General features: G+C 46.9%; 1 protein-coding gene across 1 annotated transcript; it reads left to right on the top strand.

Annotated features, from left to right (window-relative positions):
- The first annotated feature begins 2,842 nt into the window (after positions 1 to 2,842).
- LOC306819026 (glutaminase kidney isoform, mitochondrial-like) lies at positions 2,843 to 15,434 on the top strand. The gene is made up of 18 exons (XM_079336793.1): positions 2,843 to 3,255; positions 8,178 to 8,274; positions 8,412 to 8,530; positions 9,566 to 9,695; positions 9,782 to 9,861; positions 9,981 to 10,144; positions 10,622 to 10,680; positions 12,827 to 12,859; positions 12,946 to 13,004; positions 13,109 to 13,175; positions 13,260 to 13,310; positions 13,393 to 13,569; positions 13,654 to 13,785; positions 14,027 to 14,119; positions 14,276 to 14,337; positions 14,450 to 14,526; positions 14,612 to 14,675; positions 14,881 to 15,434. The coding sequence occupies exons 1-18, from the start codon at positions 2,999 to 3,001 to the stop codon at positions 15,026 to 15,028; spliced, it is 1,869 nt and encodes a 622-aa protein (XP_079192919.1). The 5' UTR covers positions 2,843 to 2,998; the 3' UTR covers positions 15,029 to 15,434.
- The last annotated feature ends 1,336 nt before the right edge of the window (positions 15,435 to 16,770 follow it).

Genomic DNA, 16,770 nt, shown 5'->3' with positions numbered 1-16,770 from the left:
AAAAGAACGAGTAAACAGATTCCAGTCACTGCCAGCGTGAAGGCTGAGCGACCTTTGATTTCACTAAGAATGTAGAGCAGGAGAGGAGCCTCCATGCACGCTCGCCATCGCCCCACCAGCTTCTTTTAACAATTCCTGCTAACTGAAGTTAAAGGCTGCAAAGAATTCATCAAGTCTCCATAAACTGCACTGCAGCCAGTTTATATCTGTTTGTTGGATGCCAGATCACAGCTGCTGTTACACTTACAAAAACTGAAATTCTGTAAATGACAAGAAGACAGACTGGTTTGCAGGAGTTGAGCTCACGCTAAAGTAAAGTGCTGAGTGGGGCAGAAAGGTTCCTGTAGGGCTGTGATGACAGGTTAGAGTAATATACACTATAATGTAGTGATACTCATTACTTTTAGCTAATTACACATTTGTTTCCACGACAGGGAGGAGCTGCACGAGTTTCAGTGTCTTGCTCATAAACTGATCCTCCTGTAACAACTGTAAGGGTGCTTTTGAGCAAGGCACACATTTAGGTTTATAGCAGCATAAAGAGTGCTCATTGAAGGAGGGAAGCAGGTGTTGTAGAGACAAAAGTGGTGAAAATGAAAAACAATGAAAGGACAGTGGAGCGTCTCTGTCTTCTGTTTGTTTTCTTCTTCTTTCTTCTCAGATGAATCCCTGCGCAGGACATTTGCATCAGCGTCACATCAACACATTGTGAAACTGGCTGATGACTCACTCTGACGCAGGTCCTTTTTCACATACCTCCCATCATCCTCCTTCTCTCTCTCCCTCTGACACGCTCACACACGCACACACACACACAGACAGATTTTCTCTGGAGAATAGCTCAGCTCATGAACACCCATGCTGGATGCTTGCTCGGCACACTGACGTCCGCCCCTCCCCTCCCTGCCCTCCTCCTCCTCCAGTGCAAGTCACTGATGATGATGTGTTGCTGTGGCAACGGCTGGAGGTGGGCGGCTCCACGGGCGGTGGGCGGAAGCCAGCCGCTAAGCAGCGTGGGAAGGATCTGCCGAGCGCACCCATCACCCTCATTTTGAAGGAGCAGGAAGCTGACTGCTTTTGAGAAGGTGTGGGTGTCAGTGAATTATCGCCTCTCCTCCCTGCAGCTTCGTTCGGGATCGCCTTGTTTGTCTCCTTCCTTCCTTCCTTTGTTTTCTGCTGCACTGCTGCATGCAGCTGCTCAGGGTGGATTTATGCAGAATTAAACTTGTAAAGCTGCTGCTGGTTTGAAAATAAGACTCAACAACTCCCCTGTTAGAAGAGTTCTGTATATTTCTTATTTAAGATTAACATTACGATGAGGATATCTGAGGACACTGAAATGAAACAGTGCAAGCTCAGAGACTAAATAAACACCACTGACTAACTTTAAGTGTTTTCATGTTTTTAGTTTCTTTATGGACTGCAGGCTCTGGCCACACATTTCTGAATAATGTAGTTTGGGTACCTCTCAGGATATTGTTGTGTGAATAAAAATAGATTCCCGTATGATAACATCTGATGGGTAAAGTTGGAATTCCCCTTTAATTTTAGAGTACTGTAGTTGCTTTGAAATGTGAGCCACAGACTTTGGGTTTCTTCCACTTATTCAGTCCAAACTTATGAATGTTTCATGTTCCCAGTGAAGCATTATTAGTCAGCATGAATTTAGTTTGTTTAACTTGGAGCTCCTGGTGGGTGGAGTTTACACAGATTCTGATAAAGTCAGATAAAAGTTATGAGCCACGGAAAAGTGAACTAATTCACTGAAGACTTTCCAGTGAGTAATCTCGTTTGTAGGTCAGTATTTTGTGCTGAGAGTCAAACTGCACCCACCCAGGCCGAGAAAGAGGTCAGAGCAGAGTCAGGCCTTCAATACTGAACAAAGACACACGACCACACAGCCAGCAGAACATGAACTACATGACATATATCTACAGAGCTTGCTCTTAATGAAAATGAGTTTGTGTACTACAGCAACTTAAAGGTTGCATGCCAAGAAAATCCATCCTTTGTGTTTTGTGTTGACAGTCTCCTTCTTATCTGTTAGTGGCCTGTCAGGATAACTCATGTAGAGTAGAATCCAGCCAGAAGATGGCGCTGTAAGTGTACAGGACAGAGGAAACCTCATCCAGACAATGTGCAGTACCAGAATAAATCTAATGGTGTCACACAAAGACAACACATCACGACATGTGTCTGCTGTGCTCTGACTTTAAGACTGTAAATATTCAGGATTGTGGGACCTGTTCTAACTTTCACCACACTCTGGTTTGATGAAAACAGAAGCTTGTAGATCTGTGGCAGCCGCATCAACATGAAATCATTGAACAGGTCGATGACAAAGTTGCAGCAGGAAAGTTTTAAGGATAAAGCTGCAACGAAAATGTCAAAGGTTGCATCCTCCCTCCTCTTAACTGTATAAATATAACAAATTTTATTTATAATTTCGGTAATAGACTTAAAGTCCCTCAAAGTTATATATCCTTTATTCTTAAGTTATACTTTAGCCTACATGACTACTGACTGATTTTATGTAAGACTTCTGAACTGACTTCTTCCTCTTTAAACGTTCATATAATAGATAATAATAATAATAATAATAATAATAATAATAGTTTAAATCTGAATTATTTTGCACAAAGGGAAACAAAGCTTGTAAAAGTAGTTTAAAACAATAAAATGGAATGTTTGTGTCGTAAACTTCTGTAAGATTTAAAGTGATGGAGATAAATTATCATAAACACGACCTACACGGGTCAAACGGAATGGGCGTGGCAGTTCTGATGATTGACAGCCCCGTTGGCCAATGAAAGAACGATGTGCTTCATCATGCTCCAATCAAAGCCCTCGCGGTGTAAAGGGTAGGTTGAATTCCAGTGAGGAAAATTTTCTGTCGATTGAGTCACCGGGAAAAACCGTTACTCGACCGTCACACACACACACACACCGGGAGCAGCGCGCGTTACCGCCTCGTTGAAGTCAAACCGACCGGGTTGAGATGTTACATTTTCGGTCAACGGTCGCGCTCAGGGAGTTATTTCACACGCAGCTGAAGCGTCCGCTTGCCGGTATTAAAGCGGCACCTGCGGCCGCCTCCTCCCGCTTCAGCACCGGGACTTTGGATGGGAGGTCACCGGGCAGGAGGGGGGGATTCACCGGGTGGAGAGCCGACTCCAGACGGCACGGCCTGAGGGGCTTCTGTTCCTCCAAGGATGAGGGAGCAAATGAAGCCGGCAAAGACTCCGCCGCAGAGAAGTGAGTAACCCCGTTCTGCACTGTACGCCAAACCCCATGCAAAAAAAAGACGATTTACTGCAGCGATTATCGGTGATGGAGAGGGTGATAAAGGGTACAAATATGGAAATGTTCTCCAAAGAATATACGCCGAACTATACACATACTAGTAATATAACATTAAAAGTACATTTAAGAATTTGTGATTTCGTGTAACTATTACAATCAAGGTTTTCAGTAGTTGTAGTTTTCTTAAACGTAGTTCGGCGGAGCTAGCTCACACGCAGCTCCCACTGGAATGGCGAGCTAGCAAGTATGCTAACAGGTCTCCAAGCAGGTTAGATGTTGTGTTCAAGGCTGTAAAGGATGATGAGGGCTGCAGCCGGTGACACCACGCTCATCCCCGGAGGGGGTGGGGGGGACAGCTCCATCTCCGGCCGTGATGTCGAGCTGAAACAGCTGTTCCAGATGTCATCAAGTGCGATGCATATTTTCTCAAATTCCTTTTTTTTATGTGATTCACTTCTTGACATCTTATTAACAGACTTATTCACAGGTGAGGAGGTTGAACGTGGAAAGAGCTCCTGAAATAAGGAGGTGTCCGGTAATGGAAGCATGTGATGTGCAGGCAGACAGGTATCGTGACCAGCAGCATCCTGCAGCATCCTCAGTTTAACCTTCTGTGTGAGGTTTGAAGCTGCTACCAGGCCAGCTTCTCCTTCTTTTAAAAATAACATCACAGGTTCTGCTGAAGCTGCAACAAATAAAACCAGCTTATAGCTGATGGTACCCTGCAGGCAGAGCACGCAGAACTCAATATCTAATGAAGGTCAATCTGTGAATCTAGGACTTGTTAATTTTATGAAGTCTGATCGGAGTGGGGATGAGGGTCCTCCTGCTCGTAGATTAGATGCAGGTTAAAAGAATTTAATGACCAAAATCCCCCAGGACATTGCCGCCACATTTCAGGGAGGCTTCGCCGGATCCACTTCAAACCTGCTGACATCGACCCTCTTCGTTCTGGCTCTGCTGGTGTTTGAACAGCACGCTGCTTTTGTTTGAGGATCTGTTGGATCCTTAAGAGACGTACATAAAATGGTCTCACTGGAAAATTGCCGGCTCGTGTTTCTGCCTCCACTTCCTGTTTGAATAATTGAACATGTCTGGACGCCACATCGCCTTTTAAAACGGTGATCCACAGGAAGAGGAAGCGTGGACTAAAACCTCGGGACAGACTCAGAAAGTTCTTTTACAGATGCAGGTGAGGCCAGAAGTTATAACAGCACACCAACAACTTCCTGCTCCATATTCACCTCGCCATGTGCTCAGATTAAAATCCTACATGTGTGGTCAGAAACTCGATATGTGTAGCTAAATATCTGAGACGCCACTCTGAGATTTTGGGTTCTGGTTCCCCGGCAAAGCTGACTGCATGTCGTTTGACCCGGTGTGAGTGAAGGCTCGGCGTGGATTAAAACGCTCAACAGTGAGACAGTGTTCAGAGGCTCAGAATCATCTGATCATGTGATCTACACACACAACCAAGCAGGAAGTGTTCAGCATCAGGGTTCAAAGTGTTACATTTCGAATCCACAGCAGGCTGTTTGGAGGCCCGGGGCCCCGACAGCGTGCAGCCTGGGCTCCAGTTCGTCCACGAGGGTCCTGAGGCGGTGCTCTCGCTAATAAGGGGTTAAAACAGTTTGCACTGCGGGGGGTGGGGGGGGGACTAATCCCGCCCACATCATTTTTTCCTCCGTTTTTTTGCACCAAAGCCGGGATGCTGGCGTGCTGCCCGGCGCTGTCGGAGCCTCCGGGAACAGTTGAGTCACTCCCTCAGATTGATTTGTGCGAGCTCCACCTCTCACCGCTGCCACTCTCACGTCTGCCTCCGCCCTCGCCGCCCGCCCGCTTGTCATCTGTGAGGCAGTGAAACGCGCTCCATCGATCGGGTCAGATGACACGGACGACTCAATCAGACTCGATACCGACACATGAAACTGAAACTGTGTTCATTAGGTCGGTCCACACGCCGTCTCTGACCTCGGATCAGCTGTGAGCGTCCTGAGGAGCGGCGCTCCGCTCCAGTGACATCAGTCAAATAACATCTATTGATCTGTTATAGAATGAAACAGCTGATTCACTGAGAACACCAGACCCCAAACACGTCAACGTCACTCCTCACAGCGGGGTTTTTAAAACGCAGCAGGGTGGGGGGGGGACCAGGAGTCACATGGAGGAGAGCGTGCATGTTTACAGAGCTGAGGAGGAACGAGAGAGAGAGACAGACAGACAGACAGACAGACAGACAGACAGACAGACAGACAGACAGACAGACAGACGCCTTGTGGACAAACGCAGCGTGTTGGATAACAGCTGACCTTTAGACGCGTTCAGGGAGGGAAGCTCGAGCGCTAATGAGAGCGGCTGAGGTGGATTAATGAGTGGATCCGGAGGCGGCTCCAGATGTTGCAGCGACACCTCCTAACCCTGCTGATTCTCTCTCAGGTCTCGTAACAGGAAACGAGAGGGTCCGACACTGACAGCTTCCTGTTGACAGAACGAGCTCCTCTGCGACGTCACACGATGACGTCGGGTTCACGTTTAGAGACAGAAACACTGATTTGTTGTGACGCTTTCATTGAAATACTAATAAGTCTTCTTTTCTCCACAGGTCATGTGACCTTTAGATCTCTACATCGTGACCTCTGTGTGTTTCTTGTCGTCCTGACAGACACTGTATCAGTGTAGTGAAACCTGACTTGTGTTGATGTTGATGTCACAGTAGTATCGGTATGTTTGTTACACTGCTCAGCTCACACTGTTACTAATTCAGTATTGTCCCCTCTGCACACTCTCTCTCCCTCTTGTTGATCTGCTTGCTTTGCATTTGTAAGTATGTTTCTATTTTTTATTTTAGTTCTAGCTCTCCTTCTTTGAAACCTGTTTTCCAGTAGACGTAGAGGTTTTCTGCAGAAACCGCTTTTCACCTTGAAATGACCTCACTTTGTCCAAGAGGCTGCGCTTGATCCCCCCCCCCCCCCCCCCCCTCACACACACTCTCTGATGTGTATTCTTCCTCACCAGCAGGCGCCAACCTTTGTTGATGAGGGCAGCAGTGAAAAACGTTTCATTCCCTTTTGAACGTCGTTGTTCCACCTGGCTCAGAAAGTTGTCAGATTTCAGGCTCATCTGACATCAATCAAAGTCCAAACAAACAAACTGGAAACTTCGATTTAACTTTCTCTTTGTTTGATGGCTTGAATCTCAATTTTCTGACTGGTGTCTGTGAGTGGAACAGTGTCGGTCACAGCGTCTAAATTACGGGTCAAAGACTTGGTCCCAGAGTTTCCTCTGGGTAATTATTCTGCAGCAGAACAATCCGATTAGAGATGTACTGCGAGTTTCTGGATTTTAATAAAACTGAGAAGGCGAGACTTGTCGTTGCTGCTGAATATGTCCAGAGGAAACCCTGTTAGTGCTGAGCTCTGGAAAGGTGCAAACTCAGCTTTTTGTCTGGTTGGCTGCTGCGAGGCGCCGCCTGCCAACCAAAGCTTTACCTTGAGACATCTTCTCCCTGCACACGAGCCCGGGCGCAGAGAGCTTTGCAGAGGTTCAGTTTGGTGTTGATGTGAATCATAGCAGAGAGCCTGCTGTGAGCTGGTCGCCCCGTCTGCCTCCTGACACGCTACTAACTTTCCTCCTAGAGACGACTCCGTGTGTGGAGGCGCTGCTGAGAATACCAGCCAGGCTCAGAGTCAAAAGAAACACTGCTCACTGCAAACGCTGCGTTCATTTGATTTATTGACCCCCGACTTTCAAACAGCTGCAAATAACAGGGAACCAAGATAACAAACAGGATCTGTGGATTTGAAAAGAATGGTTCCCTGTGAGCGATGAGACAGTCTGCAGCCAGCGGCACTGTGGGATGGAAATGTGAACATGTCATGAAAATCTTATGCAAAGTGTCCGTGCTGCACAATAAGAGGCTTGTTAGCATGCAAGCAGAGGACACAACAACGTGTGTCCAAAAGAGTCCAGCAGCAGCAATAAAGACGTTGACCTTTGACCTGATTTGAGTCTATTTAGCCCTGCAGACTGTATGCTCGTTCATTTGGAGGCTGGTGGTCGATTCCCAGTGAACAGCGTGGCTCTAATGAGGCGGAGACTTCCCGTCACAGCTGCAGCAGCTAAGAGCCGGTCAGCACGATTCACAGGTCGAGCATTTATCCGGCTGAACTGCTCTGACGCGTCATCGCCTCGCACAGCGAGGACCAGGATGTCCGGAAGGCTGCTTGTTTCTCCGAGCGCTTAACTCAGGGTGACATGTTTGTTGTTTCTGCTCCCTCTGTGCTGCTGCTGTCCCAAACCAAGCCGGGGTCAATATAGATCATATTCAGAATCAGAAATTCCTTTAGCTTCATGCGACGTCACAGGATTTGAGATTAAACTAAAAACTACGCAGTGAGTTCTTTGGTTAGCTTACATGCTAATCAGCTTTTTAAACACATGGCTGGTATTCTAGCAAAGTAGCCAATAAAGAGTTGACTTCACAGTGACTTTATGTCAGCATGTGGATACATGTCCAGTGTTTTCTGACATAAGGTCGGTGTGAGGTGATGTATCACTCACAGCTTCTCTCTCCTCCCTCTGCAGCAGTTTCCCCTCCTTGTTTCCAACACAGCGCGCCTCACTCTTCACCTGTTTTTTCTCACTTCTCCTTCTCTGTGTGTGTGTGTGTGTGTGTGTGTGTGTGTGTGTGTGTGTGTGTGTGTGTGTGTGTGTGTGTGTGTGTGTGTGTGTGTGTGTGTGTGTGTGTGTGTGTGTGTGTGTGTGTGTGTGTGTGTGTGTGTGTGTGTGTGTGTGTGTGTGTGTGTGTGTGTGTGTGTGTGTGTGTGTGTGTGTGTGTGTGTGTGTGTGTGTGTCGTTCTTTTCCTCTCCTGCAGGAGAAGGAAGGCAGGCATCCTTCCCAGCCTGGAGGACCTGCTCTTCTACACCATCGCAGAGGGCCAGGAAAAAATCCCTGCACACAAGTTCACCACAGTGAGTCCCTCACATCACAGAGAGGGAGGCAGTGATTGGCTCCTGGAGGACTCCTCTTCAGGAGCCTCGTTTCACGCCTTGTAGCTTTATTGATTTGCTTTCATGCTGCCTTAATCAATATGTCTCCATGTGTGCAGGCTCTTAAAGCCACCGGGCTTCGCACAGGAGACCCCAGACTGAAGGAAACTATGGAGATGCTGAAGGTGACCTTGAAGACGACCTCTGATGGAACTCTGGACCGACACCTCTTCAAAAAGTAGGTTTTTATCAAGTTCACCCGCTCCTGCACCTTCAGCTTCAGCATGAATCTTTCATCAGGATTATTTCTGCCGCTCAGAGTCCTCCACTCTCAGAAACAGGTCACTGCATGTCATCAATGATTCATCACTCTTCAGATGAGACGTCACCCACATCGTGTTCAGGTTTCCTTCCTGCTGCATTCAAACGAGACGCACGACTGCTGCAGGAAAAATAGGCTGAAGACAAGTTTCTGCATCATTCAAACGTTTGCTCCAGATATTTATTGAGAGGTGATTGGCGTGTGAGCCACAATGGACGACGTATGACCTCAGTCTTTAAAACTAAAGCTTTAATGGAATCTAATAAAGAAACAAGACCCCCCCCCCCTTTCAGTATCATGACTGCTGTTTGACCCCCCAGGGGAATGGGCACTGAGACACCCTGGGTGACAGCTTGGGAAGCAGCGGCGTGGGGAGTCGGGGCATATGACGGCTCACCGGGGAGCTGAGTCCTCGGTGAACAGACCTCGGCGCTGCAGCTCTTGGCTGGGATCCATCACACTACCTCCCCGGGCTTATTTATAGAGCTCGGCCTCAGAAGGAAGCACGTGAGCGCGAGCTGGAGTGTGCCGTGTGTGCTCTGCAGGGATCCCATGCTACAGGGATTACACAGAGTTGGATACAGCGAGATAGCTGAGCCACAAATCTCTGCGACGACACAGCTTCTACCTCAAGATTTAGGCCACTGTTTACTCCTAAAGCGCTCCGATTTAAAAGGAGCAGGACTGAAGGAGGCCCTGACAACATTTGGAGAAAAACACTTGAGTGTGAGGTCAACACACTGAGCTGTTATATCCTGTAAGATGAGCACAGTTTGGTTACTCAGTTCTGCAGATTTCAAGCTGAATCTGCAGGCAGCTCATTTTTAAAAGTCAGCTGGTGATTTTAGAAATGTCTTCTTCCTGCATCATGTGACGTTTGTCTCCTAACCTGCCATGAAAAGCTGTGTGTGCAGACTCATGTTGGGCCTAAACGTTTGTCTCCTGTCTCAGGTGTGTCCAGAGCAACATCGTCCTGCTGACTCAGGCCTTCAGGAAGAAGTTTGTTATCCCAGACTTTCAGTCGTTCTGCGCCCACATCGATGAACTCTACGGGACGGCTAAAACCATGCCTGGAGGGCAGGTGAGACTAAAATAAGCAGCTCTGCACCAGGACCCGTTTAAAGACCTCACGCTGACGTCATACTTGTCCGCTTCGTTCTGCGTTAGGTGGCCGACTACATTCCCCAGCTGGCTCGTTTCAGCCCCGACCTGTGGGCCGTCGCCCTGTGCACGGTGGACGGACAGAGGTGAGACACAAACAATGATTCATGCGTGACAGCTGTGGATGTTTGTGGACGTGTGTGAAGTATCGATCACCGGCAGTTATGCAGGAACCAGAGGAGTTTATTTTGTGTGTGTTCCTCAGGCACACCGTCGGCGACACAAAGGTCCCGTTCTGTCTGCAGTCCTGCGTGAAGCCGCTGAAATACGCCATCGCCGTTCACGACCACGGCACTGATTACGTGCACCGCTTCATCGGCAAAGAGCCCAGCGGCCTGCGGTTCAACAAGCTCTTCCTGAACGAGGAAGGTGAGAGGAACCACACACACACACCTGTGTCTCTGCGTTTCCATGGTGACTCAGCCAGCTGTGGTTGGCTCACACTCTCTCTGTTAGAGGATCCGTCTCCAGGCGCGGTTGCTATGGAAGTGAGATGAATAGTTAATGAAAGGTTGCAGCAGAATAAAACAGAGCGTGGACGTAACCTTGAAATACAACAAAGCTGCCGGCACGCGTTCCCTGTTTTTACCCATCATGCAGTCTGTCAGGGCTGTGTGTGGCTGAACAGCAGCATGAACGGTTTAAAAACTCTTCTTTGTTCTTGTGCAGCAGACTCATCCCAGCTGCGTGCTCTTATTTGATTTTGAACATGGTCCGGTCTGGATGGTTGCATAAGCAGATTAAAAGCCAGAGGGGGAGTTTGTGCACCACTCAGCATTGTGTTATTGTGTGTTAAAGTATCTCGCAGGTCATGTTGTTCTTAAACAGCTATCCTTTCACCTGCAGATAAACCGCACAACCCCATGGTAAACGCTGGCGCTATCGTCTGCACCTCCCTCATTAAGGTAAGCTGCACGTCAATACGACGCCATCAATTATTATGTTTATATTTCCCGACTGAGCAGCTCCAGTACGACACATTAAACTGATGAAATCACGTGATTCCACGTTTTAAGGTCAGGGCGGCAGAGCGGCCGTCTCTAAAGTCTGACACATGAAATATTTCAGTCGAAGTCAGGCTGAGTTCATCCAAAGAGTATGAATAGAATTATAATCTCTGTGTATCCGGGGCCAGATTAAGGTTATAGATAATCACGCTAAAAGGGGATTTGTTTGAAAGCAGCTACACACACACACACACACACACACACACACACACACACACACACACACACAGGGACGTCTCTGTTAGAAACACAGGAGCACCACCTGCTGATTTTAGACTCAAATTAAAAATAGCAGCCTTCAGTGAGTGTGTCTCGGGCCGTCCTTCAGGATCGGGATCAGGAGGGTCTGGCTGTAGGTTAATGAACATTTTAATTACACACAGGAAGTGGTTCTGGATTCACTCTCCTCGCTCCTGATTCAGGAGGGACGTCAGATACTGCTCAGTTCTCCTCTCAGTGTTCAGAGGTTGGCTGATGTGGATTCAGGTTCTGGGCGTGCTTAACAAGTCCAGACTATCAGAAGCACAGGCTGTCACATAAAGTGTTTGGATGAGCAGGAGAATCCTCCCGTGTTTGTTCCGATCACATCCTGAGGGAATGATGACACCAAGGATGGAAAGATTTACCAAGAAGAAAATCAAGTGACTCGTCCCCTCATGATGTGACTGTCAGCCAATCCCTCTGTCCCTTTGAATCCAACCAATCAGTGTTGAGATGATGTTTGACTCTATTGTCTGATTGGAGCAGTGACTCAGGGACTGTGTGCATGCGCCTCCGCTCAGTATCCTCATTGAATGTATCTTTTCAAGGCTCCTTGTGTGCTTTTATGTGTTGTTGCATATTTTACAGCATTAGGATCTTTGGGAAATTATGACCACTGCAACAGGTCAATGACGTTGGTAATTTTTCCTTTTTAATTATTTTTCCCCTCTTCTGTCTGGATTTGTGCGAAGCTTTTAGCCTTCACATGGCTGTTTATGAATGTTTTATACTTTTCACCTGCATTCCCCCCAAACTGTTTATATGTCCCGATTATAAACAGTCCAGCTGTGACTCCAACGGGTTAAATCATACTCCATCCTTATTTCAGACTCTTCCAGGTCACTCAGTTTGGCCCCGTGTCAACCGGGCGTTTTCTCTCTGAGCGCCAGCGTCTTTTTTTCGGAGTGCTCGGCGATATTCTCCGTAGTTTTGCAGCTGTTTTTTTGCGGGTCATGTCTCATCCTCCTCGCTCCGTGTCTGATCAGGAGATAAAACATCTCATGCAGGAGAAAGTGACGGAGCTTCACGTTTCCACGGCGGCCGTTGTCGTCATGGAAGACGGGAAGGACGCACGTCACTTTTCTTGTCAGCGCACAAACGCCTCATCCTCACACTCCAGAGCGCTAAAAAGTGGACGTGAACGCGGGGCCTCAGTCAGTAAAGAAGCATCCGTCCTCGTTACTCGGCTTCGTTCTGCGCCGGACGCTCGCACGCACAGCGGATATGAGCGTTCACACTGCCAGCTGCTCTTTATACCAGGAAGTCAGTTGATCAACACATCAAACAGCAGCAGCATCAAATCCGTCACGCTGAGAGGTTTTTAAACGCTCATCATGACTTGAATGAGTCTGATTGTTTTGTCGTTTTCTCGATGTGTATCGAGCGTGCGACTCTTTTAAACGAGCGTCTCTCTTTAAGCGCGTTTCTTTTCTCGCCGCTCGCAGTGTGAATGCAGCTTCATAAACGAACACGCCAGACGAGTAACGGCGAGCGGCGGCTCGAGTTCAAACAGGCTCACATCATTTTCCTTTCTGAAACAAAACAGAGCGTGTTTCCTGTTTTGGTTTCCCCTAATCATCTCCAGCTAGCCTCCCACCTCTAATCTTAACTCATCGACTGGTTTGATTGGTCACATGAGCTCAGCCTTTAAAAACAGTAGAGATGTAAACTTACACTGTTTTCCTCTTCTAGTCGACTATCATAGAGACGTTTAGTGCTTCATGTCATGTTTACAACACCACGTCCAAAATGTCACACTCTGTTTGTCCTGCTTGTGTTTCAGCAAGGAGCCAGCAACGCTGAGAAGTTTGATTATGTGAGTAACAAATGTAGAAACAAATAAAGTCTTGTGTATTTAAACACGGCGTGCGCTCATGTAGACACTGCTCCGTGTTGTTTCAGGTCATGAACTTCATGAACAAACTGGCAGGAAACGAGTATGTTGGCTTCAGCAACGCCACGTGAGTACGGCGACGCGTCGTGCAGAGACGCTGAGGTCATAAAAACACGAGTGAGGAAGTGTGAGAGAAAAAAAACAACAACAACAAACCTCTTTGTGTTCCAGTTTCCAGTCGGAGCGAGAGTCTGGAGACAGAAACTTCGCCATCGGCTACTACCTGAAGGAGAAGAAGGTAAGGTCAAAGGTCATCTAAAGGTCAAGTTGTTGATGGAGGAGCAGCAGCACAGGTCTAACGATGTTGTTGTTGTTGTTTCAGTGTTTCCCTGAGGGGACGGACATGACCTCCATCCTCGACTTCTACTTCCAGGTAAAGAGAGCTCAGAGACAGGCCGGCGCTCTCGCTCACCAGCTGTCACTTCAGCTCTTTGTTCTGCCTTCTCCTCCCTCAGCTCTGCTCCATCGAGGTGACCTGCGAGAGCGCCAGCGTCATGGCAGCCACTCTGGCTAACGGCGGCTTCTGTCCAATCACAGGCGAGCGTGTTCTGGCCCCCGAGGCCGTGCGTAACACTCTGAGTCTGATGCATTCCTGCGGCATGTACGACTTCTCGGGACAGTTTGCTTTCCACGTCAGTAACTCCTCCAAACCTTGAGCTGCTCCTCCGCGTGAAGCCCAGACTTCCTGTCAACACTTCTGCCTCTTCCTGTTTCAGGTCGGCCTGCCCGCTAAATCAGGCGTCGCCGGTGGCATCCTGCTGGTCGTTCCAAATGTGATGGGCATCATGTGTTGGTCTCCTCCGCTCGACAAGCTGGGCAACAGCGTGAGAGGAATCCAGTTCTGTACGGTGAGCGTAACGTTAGCACGGCGTCGCAGAACCAGCGTCGGATCTTTACTGTTTTAACCGTCCGAGCTCCAAATGTGTTCAGTTTTTCATCGAGGAAAAGAAAAGGTTTTACTTTTGGACCTGAACATGAAAACAAAATGTTTTTATTGACTGTTAGAAATGGGATTGGGTTTTTCTTTAGTTCATTTTTGTTTGTTGTAATATTTGAAGATTTAAAGAAGTTTGTTTGTTCTTCCTGCAGGATCTCGTCTCTCTCTGTAACTTTCACAACTACGACAATCTGAGACACTTCGCCAAGAAGCTGGATCCTCGCAGGGAGGGAGGCGACCAGAGGGTGAGCCTCTCAAACATGTTCCTCTTCCTCCTCAGCAAAGTGTCCAAACATCACCAGTCAAACACACACTGCTGTTCAGCCAGTACAACATGTCTTGTCAGAGTTCTTTTTCATCTTTCTTGAACAGACGGGAAACGTGTGCTCGTTGTGTTTCAGGTGAAGTCTGTGATTAATCTGCTGTTTGCAGCGTACACTGGAGACGTCTCCGCCCTGAGGAGGTAACCTTCTTCTCTGCTGCACGCACACTAAACCAAAAAACTCCAATCATGTGAGCTCTTTGTTACACGACGATGAAGATTTTGAATGTGCTGCGTCATGTTCCTGTTCCAGGTTCGCGTTGTCCTCCATGGACATGGAGCAGAGAGACTACGACTCCCGGACGGCTCTGCACGTCGCAGCTGCTGAAGGTGAAAACTTCTGACAAGTGAAGGACACTTTTTCACAGCAGTTTGAGTTTGTGTAGTTAATGTGTGTGTGTGTGTGTGTGTTTAGGACACGCAGAGGTGGTCCGCTTCCTGCTGGAGGCCTGTAAAGTCAACCCAGTTCCCAAAGACAGGTACCAGTCCAGCAGCATTTATAATATAAGAACCTGTATGTGGACCTCGTCCCAGCAGCGCTGGGTTCGGGTCCAGCCTCGGCCCCCTCTGTCTCCTCTCTGCATTTCCTGTCTCCCTTTTCTTCCATCCTGTCTGATAAAGATGGAATTAACAGTTCTATAAATGATCCGTGGTGTTTGCATGTGACTGCTCCCCTGTCTGCAGGTGGGGAAACACACCGATGGATGAAGCGGTTCACTTCGGTCATCACGACGTGGTGACCATCCTGCGAGATCATCACACTAAGTACAACCCGCCGGAGACGAGCGGCGACAAGCAGAGCGCCGAGCAGAACCTGGACGGGTTGCTGTGAGTGAGGGAGAGAAGAAGAAGAAGAAGAAGAAGTCACTGAAACCGAGCGGGACGGTTTGTTCTCAGAGAGAAGCGTCTTAAAATCAGGAGGTCGGAGAGGAGAAGGAAACTCCTCATGTAGGACCAGCTCAGAGGAGGAATCTTTAAAAACCAACTTAGATAACAGTCTGTTAAACACATGCCCCTCCTCCTCCTCATGTTGTTAGATGTAGAACCTTTTCCTCTTTCATTTCTCCTCCTGTGTTCAGTCATCACCTTTGTAGTTCTGTAGGAAGTGACCAGCTGCCAGCTGAATGCTGGGTAAATTTGGCAGCGGCTGGTGCGTTAAAGGACTCACCTGTTGACTTTAAATTGTTGTTTTTATTTTGAAAAGGTGACAGAGGAAGTAGCAGGTGTGATTTGGAGTCCAGGTGGCGTTTATAAAAAAAAACAACAAAAAACCTTCCTGGCTTCATCATCACCACAACATGGTGGAATGTATCTTCCCCCAAACACACCGAGTGTTTGTATGTGTGTGATATTTATTTATCTATTTAAGATGAACTGTACATTCATGTAGTGTGTGTGCGTGTGTGTGTGTGTACCTGAGGATATGTGTTGGTGTAAATACGTACAGGTGTATAGTTGTAGCTCTATAGTGTATTTTGATCACAAGGTTTGTAAGGTCGATTTCACTCAAACTCTGAGACTCTATTTTTCCTTTTTTTTTTTTTGGCTTCTTCGATCTATTTGATAGTTTTCAGACTTTAAATTGAATTATGAGTAAAAAACTTTTGTTCTGTTTAGGATCTAACGGCTATTTTAGTTTTTAACCCTAAAACTGGATTTTATTTTGCAACTTTACACTGAAATATTTGATATTTATTCTTTTTGTATCTTAAAGAAATTATGTTTTTCAAAGAGAGTCAGCCAAAGTCGGGCGTGTTTGTCGTCTACAGACAGATTGAAAGAGTCTGTAGATATCAGATGTGACACTGCCAGCACTGACAGCAGCTTGAATACAAGGAACGTTTTATACTTTATTTTGTTTGTCAGATTGACGTTTTAGACAAGAAACCGCACTCGACAAAAGAACAAAATCAGATTGGTTGATACAAACGTTTCAAACATAATGACAAGATGTAGAAAACTGCAAGACAACCAGAATATTTTCTTATATTGTCATCCACAACTTCAAACATGAGGAGAAGAACCATTCATTCAGAAAACATTAGAACTATAAACCTGATTAAATCTCCAGCTCTTGGATTGCTTGTTCTCTGCAGCAATGCCACATGGGACATGTAGTTGACAAAAAAAAACCTTTCCAGTTAAATTTCTAAGATTCTTTTTTTCTGTTGAGTGCAGCTTGTTCTTTTTTCACACTTGAAATCACATCAAAGTTTTGCTCTTGTTTTTCTGACGATCATGGTTTGTAGAACAGAGACGTGTAGACGTGTTCCTGCAGAGCGCTCGGACAGGACGGTGATTTCCAAACACTAAATGACTAAAGTGCAGGAGCTTTAAAACACAGATTGTTTTGTGCAGTCTTACTTGAAAAGTTGTGTAAATGTTCATCAGAGGTTTCATGACTTTTAAGTGTGGATGTCGTTGTTTTTAACAGGCAAACTGAACCAGGTAATCATCACATCTGTTATAAAAGCACTCACAGTTAACATGAGTGCATAGAGAAATCTGTGAATCTGTCTGGTTGGGATCGATAAATTCAGTTTAAATTACATGATTTAAAAGTAATCAAAGAGA

The sequence above is a fragment of the Symphodus melops genome (assembly GCF_947650265.1).
Source record: "Symphodus melops genome assembly, chromosome: 23".
Lineage (NCBI taxonomy): Eukaryota > Metazoa > Chordata > Actinopteri > Labriformes > Labridae > Symphodus > Symphodus melops.
The sequence above is the reverse complement of the archived record's forward strand: the minus strand, read 5'-3'. Positions and strand labels throughout refer to the sequence as shown.